The sequence below is a fragment of the Zingiber officinale genome, chromosome 5A (genome assembly GCF_018446385.1).
Source record: "Zingiber officinale cultivar Zhangliang chromosome 5A, Zo_v1.1, whole genome shotgun sequence".
Lineage (NCBI taxonomy): Eukaryota > Viridiplantae > Streptophyta > Magnoliopsida > Zingiberales > Zingiberaceae > Zingiber > Zingiber officinale.
In genome coordinates, this window is record NC_055994.1 from 126,579,003 (window position 1) to 126,590,270 (window position 11,268).

At 35.9% G+C, this 11,268-nt stretch overlaps 2 protein-coding genes across 4 annotated transcripts; both read left to right on the forward strand.

The window, feature by feature from the left end:
• Positions 1-1,659: 1,659 nt before the first annotated feature.
• On the forward strand, positions 1,660-9,620 carry LOC121981658 (probable pectin methyltransferase QUA2). 3 transcript variants are annotated; one of them, XM_042534279.1, is made up of 11 exons: positions 1,700-1,788; positions 2,047-2,098; positions 2,200-2,205; positions 2,420-3,056; positions 3,124-3,250; positions 3,891-4,131; positions 5,006-5,228; positions 5,354-5,523; positions 5,623-5,926; positions 7,094-7,232; positions 9,101-9,620. In XM_042534279.1, the coding sequence occupies exons 4-11, from the start codon at positions 2,440-2,442 to the stop codon at positions 9,254-9,256; spliced, it is 1,977 nt and encodes a 658-aa protein (XP_042390213.1). In that variant the 5' UTR covers positions 1,700-1,788; positions 2,047-2,098; positions 2,200-2,205; positions 2,420-2,439; the 3' UTR covers positions 9,257-9,620. The 3 variants fall into 3 exon arrangements, with proteins under 3 accessions (XP_042390209.1, XP_042390210.1, XP_042390213.1); XM_042534276.1 differs by lacking the exon at positions 2,200-2,205 and having other exon boundaries at positions 1,690-1,788; XM_042534275.1 differs by lacking the exons at positions 2,047-2,098; positions 2,200-2,205 and having other exon boundaries at positions 1,660-1,788.
• A 720-nt stretch (positions 9,621-10,340) lies between these two features.
• On the forward strand, positions 10,341-11,248 carry LOC121983218 (SKP1-like protein 1B). The gene is made up of 2 exons (XM_042536174.1): positions 10,341-10,709; positions 10,962-11,248. Exons 1-2 carry the CDS (start codon positions 10,425-10,427, stop codon positions 11,133-11,135), a joined length of 459 nt encoding a protein of 152 aa, XP_042392108.1. The 5' UTR covers positions 10,341-10,424; the 3' UTR covers positions 11,136-11,248.
• The last annotated feature ends 20 nt before the right edge of the window (positions 11,249-11,268 follow it).

An 11,268-nucleotide genomic window follows, 5' to 3' on the forward strand; every position in this document is an offset into this window, starting at 1 on the left:
CACTATTCTTTTTATATAATATAGATATGAATTTTGTAGAGGGAGATATCTCTAGTGATACATGAGCGTGCTCACTTTCACATAATAATGTCTTTTTCAATCTTTGAAACGGAGATTAGCTGAAGGATTAGGATCGTTTCCAAGTGTCGGTAGATAACAAGATTATATTAGTCAATTCATTAAGGGGACCTAAAAGCAACTCGAGAGGATGAAGTCACATGCATCAGTATACATCCATCTCGCCCATTATCAAACACATGGAATAATTGTAAGCAATCCACGGAGCTAAACGTGATAATCCTCAATGATCCACCTCAAGGCATGTAGAAAGACGGTAAATTATGGTACCGAATGAGCTCATAGATGAGAGGAATTTATTCTTAAGATTGTAAATGAATCAAACGTTCGTGAATAAATTTGATATTCAGTTTGATAAGAGTTTGTTTATATTCGTTTAATATACATAAGATTAATTAAATAAACAAGCTTGAACAATTCGTTAAATTAAATAAACAAGTTTCAACACATATGTGTTCAGTTCGTTAATATTCGTGAACAATGTTCATGAATATTTGTTCATTAATAAAACTTTTAGCAATATACTAAATAAAATAAAACAAAAAAGTAAAATAAAATAAAATAAATAAATTTAAATTATCAAGTTCAATAACTAATCAAAAAAGTAAAAAACTTAATAATCAAACAAATATGAATTAAAAGCTCGATAATATCTAAACGAACTAACCTCAAACCAAATTTGAACCAAGGTTGAATTGAGAGTTTAATAATATCTAAATAAATCAACCTCAAGTCAAGTTTCAAATAAGCTCAAACTCATAAAAAATAAATCAAGCCAAGCTTGAACAATCTTTTTAAATGTTTGATTCATTTTAAACTCAACTCAACTTGGCTCGATTATCTAATCAAATAAACTTGAACATCTCAAAACTCGATTTAACTCGACTTATTTACAATCCTACTTATTTTCAGAAGAGAATGACTCTAAGAAATTCGTATCTTGCTCTATAATAATAATTCTATTACTTAGAGTACCAATTCAGTTATGCCGTGGAAGGTAATGGTAAGCAATCCATGGTAGAGGTCTGTCATGTATTTTAGTATTAGATTTTAAAAATAAAGATTTAAAATTATTTATTTCTAATTTATTAAAATTTATCGTTGACAAGAAAAAGACCTTACATCAATTTAGGACATTTTTGTTCTTTTTGCATCTAGTTTTGTTGCTATCCTTTTGTTAAAGCCAAATTGATATTTATTTATTTAAATGTACCTTTACTATAATAGAAATTATAGTCCCCCAAAAAATCAATCAAAAAATATAAGTGCAAGTTAGTGAAATTAGCACTCTTCTTTCTTAGGTAGTTTTTCACGACACTAACTGATGAGATCTATTTTATAATCCTTTAAATTTACACTAAATATATATTCGTCCTTTAGGCTTGTTAAAGAGAGAAGGGAAAAAGAATGAGAAGGAGATAAAAAAAATTTAAAAGATATATTTAAACATTTTAGTACTCGATTAAATTTCACTTTGGATGATATCTTAAATTGTTAGAATTTTTTGGAAAAGTCGGAAAATTTTAGGGGGGTTAAAATGATATTTATTCTATATTTAAAGTGAAATTCTTGTCAGAATTTGAAAGCTATAACTAATAATGACGCTTTCAAACAGCTGTTGAGTGCGACGCGGATCTCATTAGCGAGGGGAGCCCGTGAGCGAGAGAGAGGAGGAAGGGGAGGAGAGCAGCAGCGAGTGAGACGCAGAAGGTAGGTTGATCTCCTCTGTCCTTTTCTACTCTCTTTCTGCAATTCTGTCTAGAGAGAGACGAAAGCGGCGAAAGAAAAGATCTGGATCGAAGAAAAAAATGAGAGGGCCAGGTCCGCGTGAAGGCGGAGCTTGTTAGATCTCCATTATTCTGAGAAAATTGTGGTGTTTTTTTTTTCCTTCCGTCGTTTGCTCTCCCGTTCCCAAGACCGTTTTTGTGTAGAGTTTGCTCCTTGAGTTGAGTTTGTTTCATGCCTTAGGTTTTGAGCTGTTGCAGTCGGAGTGTCTGAATCGATTGGGCGGCATTAATAGGTAGGAAACTGAAACCAAGATGCTAATTTGCTTACTATACTGAACTTGAACGCGAGATTGGTAATTCCCCTTTTTACCATTTTTTTTCTTTTTTGCCATAGAATGAGGTAGACGGTCCATTCCATAGCTATTTAATGCGGTTCAAAGAAGCGTGACTGGCCAAACTCTTTTCTTGCTTCTTTCCTATTGATGTATTCCAGTTTTCACATTCCTAGTTGGTGAAAAAGGAGATTCTTATTTTCCTTTTCTTTTTCTTTTGTTGGATCTAGCATGATTTTTAGTAGATGCAAAGTTTTAACTTGAGTTTTCGCTGAACTCCAGTGAGTATTGGGAAAAAGGTGATGTCGAGACCGCTCTATCGTGGGATTTCTGGAGGCGGAAAAAGCAGCAGCACCGCAGGGCATGATCCGTTTGACATGAGCTTCCAGGGAAAGGATCTGGGAGAGAATGGATTTAACCATGAAACCCTGAGCACCTCTGGAGCAAATCGAAGCCGGCAAAGCCTCATTTTTACTTTTCTTAAGCTGAGTCTATTTTTCTTAGTAGTACTTTCCCTCTCTGGATCCTTCTATTGGGCCATCTCCATCTCCACCACCCCCCGGAGTAATATCTATCACCACTACCGGCGACTACAAGAACAGGTTGTCGCTGATCTCACACAGATCGGGGAGCTATCCCTCGGGATTGCACGATTGAAAGAACTAGAATTTTGCCCAGCTGAGTATGAGAGTTATGTGCCTTGTTATAATAATGTCTCAGAGAACCTAGATTCTGTAGATCCAGTGATACCAATTGAGTACGAGAGAAAATGTTTACATGACACCATGCTGGGTTGTTTAGTTCTATCTCCAAGGAATTATAGAATTCCACTAAGGTGGCCAAGTGGGAGGGATTTGATCTGGAAGGATAATGTCAGGATCACTGGACAAGAGTTCTCCTCTGGCAGCTTGACAAAAAGGTAGACTGTATTTGTAATGTTTTATAGTCATTTAAAGCATTTCACTTAATGACCTGTGCATTGGTAGGATGATGGTGGAGGAAGAACAAATCTCATTCCGATCTGGCTCCATCATGGTTGATGGTGTAGAAGATTATACCCACCAAATAGCCGAGATGATTGGGTTGCAAGAATCTAATTTCATCGAGGCTGGGGTTAGTGTTTGTTTCCACTAAACTATTTGCCTATTTGGTTGTGTCCTCTTTTGTAGCTGTAAGGGAGAAAATTGAACTAAAGGAGATATTGATTAATGCACATAACTTCATTGCTAATTCTACTTCTCGGAATCTCGGGGTACAAATCATTTTTACATTCCTATCTATGGTATCCAACATCTAGCCAAGTTAATGTATGAGTTCTGCTCTTGATTGCATATAAAGTTATCATCTCTCCTTTTGTAAATCATCATGAATTTGGGCTATGAAAGAACTCATTTTTGCTTAGTTTGTCTGTGGGTTTATTTGGATAATTGATGAATTATCTCTCTTTAGAGCCATTTGAAACTCAAATTTTAAACTATAGCAATAAAAGGTCAAGGCAAATTTGAAGTATATCCGGAAGCTATTGTAAGTGTGAAGGATAAATTGTGGGCTTCCTGTTATATCTAGATTTTTTGTTACCTTACACAATATATGTCCCAGAAGCTCCTCTGTGTACTTCTGCTGATCTGTCAGTTAAATCATGTTTAAGTATAAAGTACCATCGCGTCTAGTTTTCAAAATCTAACTTGTTGGATTTATGTGTATTTGTACTTATTTGGTGGCTCTCCAGTAACAAGGTTTCACTAATTTGCAGATAAGAACTGTCTTAGACATTGGATGTGGTTTTGGTAGCTTTGGAGCACATCTCTTCTCCAAACAACTCTTGACTATGTGCATTGCAAATTATGAGACATCAGGTAGTCAAGTCCAACTCACACTTGAGAGAGGCATTCCTGCATTGATCGGTTCCTTTTCAACACAACAATTGCCGTTCCCTTACCTTTCCTTTGATATGTTGCACTGTGCAAGATGTGATGTTGAGTGGGATAAAAATGGTAAGCATTAACTTATCACATTTATAGAATGAAAGATCATAAATATTATATGTTCTTATTTTTCTCGCTTTCTTGGAATAGACCATAGCAGGTACTTTTTTTTTCTGGATTGACAAGTAAATTTATATTAAAACAATTAAACAAGCCTTTGAATTTAGCCAAGGACAAGTGTCAGCATGACTAATAAGCCACGTTGTCCATAATTCATGTTGCTCTGCTGCAATGTGCAATTGACCTCATTTGGTTTGTAATGGCATATATCAAATTTATTTTCTTGAGAATTCTGTTTCACAAGCCATCTGCTAGGTATCTAAATTTAGCTGTATTACTTTTGATGCTGAGGGCCACTACACCTGCAATTTTATTTTAACTTTAATCATAGATATTATACCTTGGTTGGAAACTGATTTTAATTCAGCCCTGGATTCCTGTTTTACTAGTTGGACGATCAGACCAGTAGGCCATTCAAATGGAACATATTTATATTTAGTGAAGTACTTAAAGAAAATTGACTATATCAATCTAGGTTGACTCTGATAACTTGGGATTTTGGAATTTTCAATTCATGAACAAATAGGATTGGCTAGGATTCCCAATATTTGGCTTTTTGATCTAGCTAAGTTGATGCACAAACCGCATAGTCTCCCCTTTGCGAGAATAGTTTCCTATGAAAAGATATTAAAAGATTGATAAATTGATATAAGCAAAGTCCATATCAAACTCTCATGTAGCTTTACAGTCTCCTGAGCTTATGAGCTGTTTTAGATTTGATGTTTCTTGTTCAGAAGTAATAGGAATACTGCTCTTAATCTCTCAATGTTTGAGGATTTTATTTAAGCATTTTGTTTTTTTTAATATATGGATACCACTGCAGATGGTCTCTTCTTAGTTGAAGTTGATAGACTTTTGAGACCTGGGGGTTATTTTGTCTGGACTTCCCAAATGAATACTCATAGATCCCTGCGTGATAAAGAAAATCAAAAGAAGTGGTCAATAATTCGTGACTTTGCCGAAAATCTTTGCTGGGATATGTTGTCACAACAAGATGAAACAATTGTCTGGAAGAAGACTAGCAGAAAGAAATGTTACAGTTCCCGGTATTCCCTTTTCCCTGATACTTATGTTGAGTTATTTCCTTCATAAGGGAAGTCATTATGTTGAATCTGTTTTGCCACCCTTTTCCGTACACTGTACCTAATTAAAAAATGTGTTCTATTTGCAGAAAGGCTGGACCTGCAGTTTGTGGCAGGAGCCATGATGTTGAATCTCCATATTATCAACCACTAAATCCATGCATTGCAGGGATGAGAAGTCAGCGATGGATTCCCATTGAGTATCGTACTCCTTGGCCTTCTCGAGCAAGATTGAACTCAACTGAACTTGATCTATATGGTAAATATCAGATCTAGCTGATAGATTTTATTTATTGTACCAACATTAGTATTATGTCATCTTCTATATGGAAATGTTAAAATATTTTTCACTCAACAGGTTTACATCCAGAGGACTTAACCGAGGATGCTGCAAATTGGAATTCAGTGATTCATAATTATTGGTCACTTCTGTCACCTCTGATATTCTCAGATCATCCAAAGAGACCTGGCGATGAGGAACCCTCCCCGCCTTTTAACATGCTCAGAAATGTTCTTGACATGAGTGCTCATTTTGGAGGTTTTAATGCTGCTTTGTTGGATGCTGGGAAATCTGTATGGGTGATGAACGTTGTGCCTACAAATGGCCCTAATTATCTTCCTCTGATTTTCGACAGGGGTTTTATTGGCGTTCAACATGACTGGTATTGAACTCTAAAGACACTCTTGGTCCTCTTGGTCTATTGCATCCTCAAACTTGTACATATTTGTTTTCATTTACACGAATGGAGGGAAAAGTTTTAGTCAGTTTATGAGAAAAAGGGAGATAAATAATCTTTGTTTCGTGATGGTAATAACAATGAGTCGCTCTACGAAGTGGGTGGGAGTGAGGGAATGAAAATTGCTAAAATTCAAATTAATTTGATTTATTTGGTATTATAATTACCGAAAGAAAATATTGCAAGAGATTTCAGAAAAGAAGCTGAAGATAGAATTTCAAGACAATTGTTGTGGTGAATTTTAGAAAAGAAAGGAGTGGCTAGTAATTATTTGCTTTACATCCAGAGCTAGTTCTTTTTGTACCAGTAGCAACTCCTGGATTAGTTGTCATACTCAAGTTAAAGATTCACAATGTATGCTATTTGTTGAAGATATTTTACTAAGGAATTTTTAATTAAAAAATATTTTAAATTTGAATTTCGGGATGGTATTTAGAAACTGGACATTTTAAATAGATGATGGTGTGTTTTGGGTTACAAATTACAAAAGGAAATTAAACAGCTGGTCTACTTGTCTCTGTCATCGGTTGTTGAACTTCATGTTAGGTTATTAGTTGTCATACTCAAGTTAAAGATTCACAATGTATGCTATTTGTTGAAGATATTTTTCTAAGTAATGAATTTTTAATTAAAAAATATTTTAAATTTGAATTTCGGGATGGTATTTAGAAACTGAAAATTTTAAATAGATGATGGTGTGTTTTGGGTTACAAATTACAAAAGGAAATTATACAGCTGGTCTACTTGTGTTTGTCATTGGTTGTTGAACTTCATGTTAGGTTTCCATTTGAAGGTAGCTTTATGATGGACTAAAGCAGTTTGTTTTTGCCATTTCCCCTTCAATAAGCTATACGGCTCAATCTAAAAAACTCACATCTAACTGCCGTACTCTGCAATTTTTTTGGGTGTTAATTCTTTATAGTTAGGGTTTCGAACTTTGACATTATAAGATCCCATATTCTTAATGAATTATCATAGTTCTTGTTCCCATTCAGTTCGTAACTGAAAGTTGCCAAGTATCCTGGTAAAATAATAGTTAATGGCTCTTCTAGTTATTTATCCATCATGAGCTTATGTAAGTCTTTTTGTTAGGTGTGAAGCCTTCCCAACATATCCAAGAACTTATGATATGGTGCATGCTGAAGGATTGCTATCACTTGAAGCTCGCCAAATGCATAGGTGTTCCACATTTGATATACTCTTAGAGATTGATCGCATTCTACGACCTGAGGTATGTTTTTTTCTTTTTCCCTTTTTTCAATGAAATTACTTTTCAAGCATAGTTATTATTGGTATTAGCTGAAAATTTCCCATATAAAAATATTTTTGGTCAAAAATACTAATTTTTGGCATTGTATTAAGATATTGAAGTTGTTGAATAAGGTACACTAAAAGATAACAAATATTATGGCTTGTATTCCTCGACATTAACTAAGTTAGGGTAAACTTTTTATAGTGACTGGGGCCACCGCTTCGCGGCCCCATACCCTAGAAACCCCCGAAGGGATTTTTTGGGGAGCCTCAGTACCACTTGGTTGATAAGAGCATCCCACCGCCGAAGCAGCGACCTTCAGTCAACAGGCCCCAAATTGGGGACTTTTAATCGATAAGAGCCTGCGCAGGTGGGGGCTCGAACCTGGCACCTCAGTCAATGGGTAACAACGCCATAACCAGAGCACCCCTAGTTCAGTTGTTAACCTTCGTGTTGGCCCTGGGACGGGTTGGCAGGGGCACTGGGGGCGAGCGTATTCGCCTTTTGCCACCTTGTATTCCTCGACATTAACAATCTATCTGTTGTATCTTTCATGGGGATAAGATATCGAGTTTATTGGCTGTCACAGGGTTGCAAGTCCCTTAACGGAGAACTGAAAGAAATAATATCTTCATAGAGTGACTAGCACTAAGTTACAACTTATAAACATGTGGTAGGCAGTAAATTTGGTAATCTCTTCCACTTGCTACTTTATATTTTCTCATCTTACTAGTTTTCAGTTGCTCACCACATGGTCCACATTTGTTTCTCATATTCAAGCATTGCTGTTTTACCAAAAGAATTTCTCAACATGAAATACAGAACACTGCGTTTGCATCTTTGTTGATTCCATAGTTCTTCCTAATTGGTTAAGTTTTAGCACATCACACTGGGATGAAGTGAATCAACAAGTTGTTACTTTGTGTCCTTCCTTCTATGCGGACCCTTCAATTGTTACAATTCAGTTCAGCTGATCTTTTTCATTGTCAACATGAGGTATCTGTTATTGATTGTAAAACTCTTCAAATGGGTTATTTTCTTTTTTTTTGGCTAAAGAAAAGTTAATAGGTGAATATTTGGTCATGCACGCTAGAAGTCGGTCTAATTGAAAAGGATTATTAACTTAGGCAAGTTGATCATTTTATCTTGGGCTTGATCATTTGGGGTTACTGGTTAGTGGTTGTGCCTCATAAGATTAATGGGTAAATTCTCTCATGTGGAGTGGGTTGCTACACTGGTATCTATGCAGACACACAAAGGTTGCCTATTCATGGAACCACGGTTTCGTCTCTCAGTTCATCTGAATGAGAACTAACCAATTCACCTTTTTAGACTTAACCGCCAGTGATCCAACTTAAGCCGTAACTTTCCCTTTTGAGGCTAAAGTAGGATGTCACATCTGCTGCTGGTGGAGAGCACCTCCTTGTGGTGTATGGTTTAGTTGGATTTTCCTTTTTGAATATAAGTTATTTGTTAGCATTTGCAAATTGATATAATTAAGTTCATTATCCAATATTTTTGAAAAGAAGATTTGATGTGTGCAACGTTTCCAATGTGCATTTTTTGTCATCGATTGCATTTCTATAACTGGATTGGATCACCCTTGTTTATTTTGAAGAAAATATGTGAACATTTACATTTTTTATTTCAGTGTAATTGAAATAATCACTTATAAGTCAGGAATAATCTCTTGGTGTTGCACAAGCAGCTTCTGTAATGATGATTATCTATTCTCATTGCATATTAAGTGCCTGGTTAGGTTATACTATGCATCTTGGTTTGGAACTTGCTCTGAGTATTTGGTTGAATCGAACTAAATCCTATATTGATGCTGGAAAACAATGTAGGGTTGGGTGATAATTCGCGATACAACTCTTCTTGTTGAAACTGCAAGATCATTGACCACGCAACTGAGATGGGATGCTCGCTTGATGGAGCTCGATGGTAGCAGCGATGAGAAGCTCCTTGTCTGTCAGAAACCCTTCTTCAGGAAACAGCAGTAACTCATACAATTACAGCAGTTCTCCATAGGATAAATTATTTGTTATTATTCGTGATGGCGGTGTTCCATAAGTTCGGATGATGAAAAAATTCAAATCACAAGCAAAAAATTACAGCATTCTCCAAGATTTTGAAGAAGATATGCTCCTGTGGAGCCGCAAGGTTTGCACGGGTTATGTAATTACACAATAAATCTACATCTAAGAGCATACAAGCCATGATAGTTCACTGCATTCTGCTCGGCGTTGTGAAATTTATTCTGTTTTCGCTCATTATATACTTGTTTCTATTCGCCTGCAAATGCTGTTTCTATTATCTCATTTGTAAGACCAGTCATATATATCATATTCAGCCCGAATTCTGCGAGGTTGCTTCTTGGAAGACAAAAGGGAGGAAAATAAAGTAACGCAATTACTCAGCCACTATTTCAATATTGATAGTGGCATTGGAATCTCTTGCTTGTTTTGCACTTGCCATTTCTTTGGTCTGAGATTAACGGTTTGATCTGGAAGTTCTTGAGATGTATCGGAACATAATATTTTTCTGTTTAATAGAAACTATATTAGCGGGACATCTCTTTCTTCTATTCCAAGTAAGTATTATGACACAAATAATTCAATGCTACATTAACGAAGGATTTTTAAAAAATTATAAATACATTTTCGTTCAATTTTAGAGTAATTTTGACTATGCTAAAACTAATATTATTTTTAGTATGAAGATAATAAAAAAATAAAGGATTTTTAAAAGAAATTTGTCCACAAAATATTATGGATTTGTTAGATTGATTATAATTGATTGTTTTTACAAGATTTTAATAAATTACAAATTTAAGTTAGGAGTTTTAAAAGGTTAGTTAAGAATTTTTGTATAATTAAAGTAAATTTTAAGTTTATATCCATATTTAACAAAATACATTGTTTTGTATTTTTTAAATTTGATTGTAAATTTATGAATTGATGATGATAAAAGTTGTACTAGTTCAAAATAAAAACTAGGGCGAATTCAATTACGAGAGGCTTGGTAATCTTTTGAGCATTATATAAAGCGCTGCTCGGCCAGGGTGCCATTGTGGTTCCATCGACGCTTTAATTTTCCCCGTTCGAATCCTCTGGTTTCCGTCTCTCCTCGCTTCCTCCTTCGATTCGAGCGTTCGCCGATTGCATTGCCATGGACAAGAAGATCACTCTGTTGAGCTCCGACGGCGAGGCGTTCGAGGTGGACGCTGCGGTGGCCATGAAGTCGCAGACCATCAAGCACATGGTCGAGGACAACTGTGCAGAGGACGCGATCCCCCTCCCCAACGTCACCTCCAAGATCCTCGCCAAGGTCATTGAGTACTGCCAGAAGCACGTCGATGACCCCGCCGAGTCTTCCGACGACAAAGAAGAACTCAAGTCTTGGAGTGCCAAATTCGTTGACGTCGACCAGCCAACCCTATTCGATCTCCTCTTGGTAAGATTCGATACTTTTCTGATCCTTCTCCCCTTCAAATTCATTCAATTCGTTCCCAATTTGGATAATTTTGGAAAACAATTTAACTCTTTTGATTTGGTTTACTCGCCAACTTTCTAATGCATTATTTTATTTCGAAGGGATCTTAATCAGACTATTTAGTTCATCCAACGCCCTTATTGAACTTGTATTTCTTATTATTTCTGAAGATTTATTTTGTATTATATTGATAGCATGTTCTGGTGTATTCAGGCTGCAAACTACATGGACATCAAGGGGCTGTTGGATTTGCTATGTCAGACTATAGCTAATATGATCACGGGGAAGACTCCTGAAGAGATTCGCAAGACATTCAACATCAAAAACGACTTCACCCCCGAGGAAGAGGCAGAGGTTCGCAAGGAGAACCAGTGGGCCTTTCAGTAAATCTTGGGCGACGCATTTGCTCTGTTTATTATGCCTTCTCTCGTGCATTTTGTTATTAGATATTGTTTTTAGAACTCATATTCTCTTGCATATTTACTATCAGTTTAATCTTATTAATTGACTTGATCCAATT

Coding starts and splice junctions, on each gene's coding strand:
- LOC121981658 (XM_042534275.1), top strand. CDS start 2,440: ATGTCGAGACCGCTCTATCGTGGGATTTCTGGAGGCGGAAAAAGCAGC. Junction 4,132..5,005: donor TGTTGAGTGGGATAAAAATG/GTAAGCATTAAC, acceptor ATACCACTGCAG/ATGGTCTCTTCTTAGTTGAA. Junction 5,524..5,622: donor AACTGAACTTGATCTATATG/GTAAATATCAGA, acceptor TTCACTCAACAG/GTTTACATCCAGAGGACTTA.
- LOC121983218 (XM_042536174.1), top strand. CDS start 10,425: ATGGACAAGAAGATCACTCTGTTGAGCTCCGACGGCGAGGCGTTCGAG. Junction 10,710..10,961: donor CCCTATTCGATCTCCTCTTG/GTAAGATTCGAT, acceptor TGGTGTATTCAG/GCTGCAAACTACATGGACAT.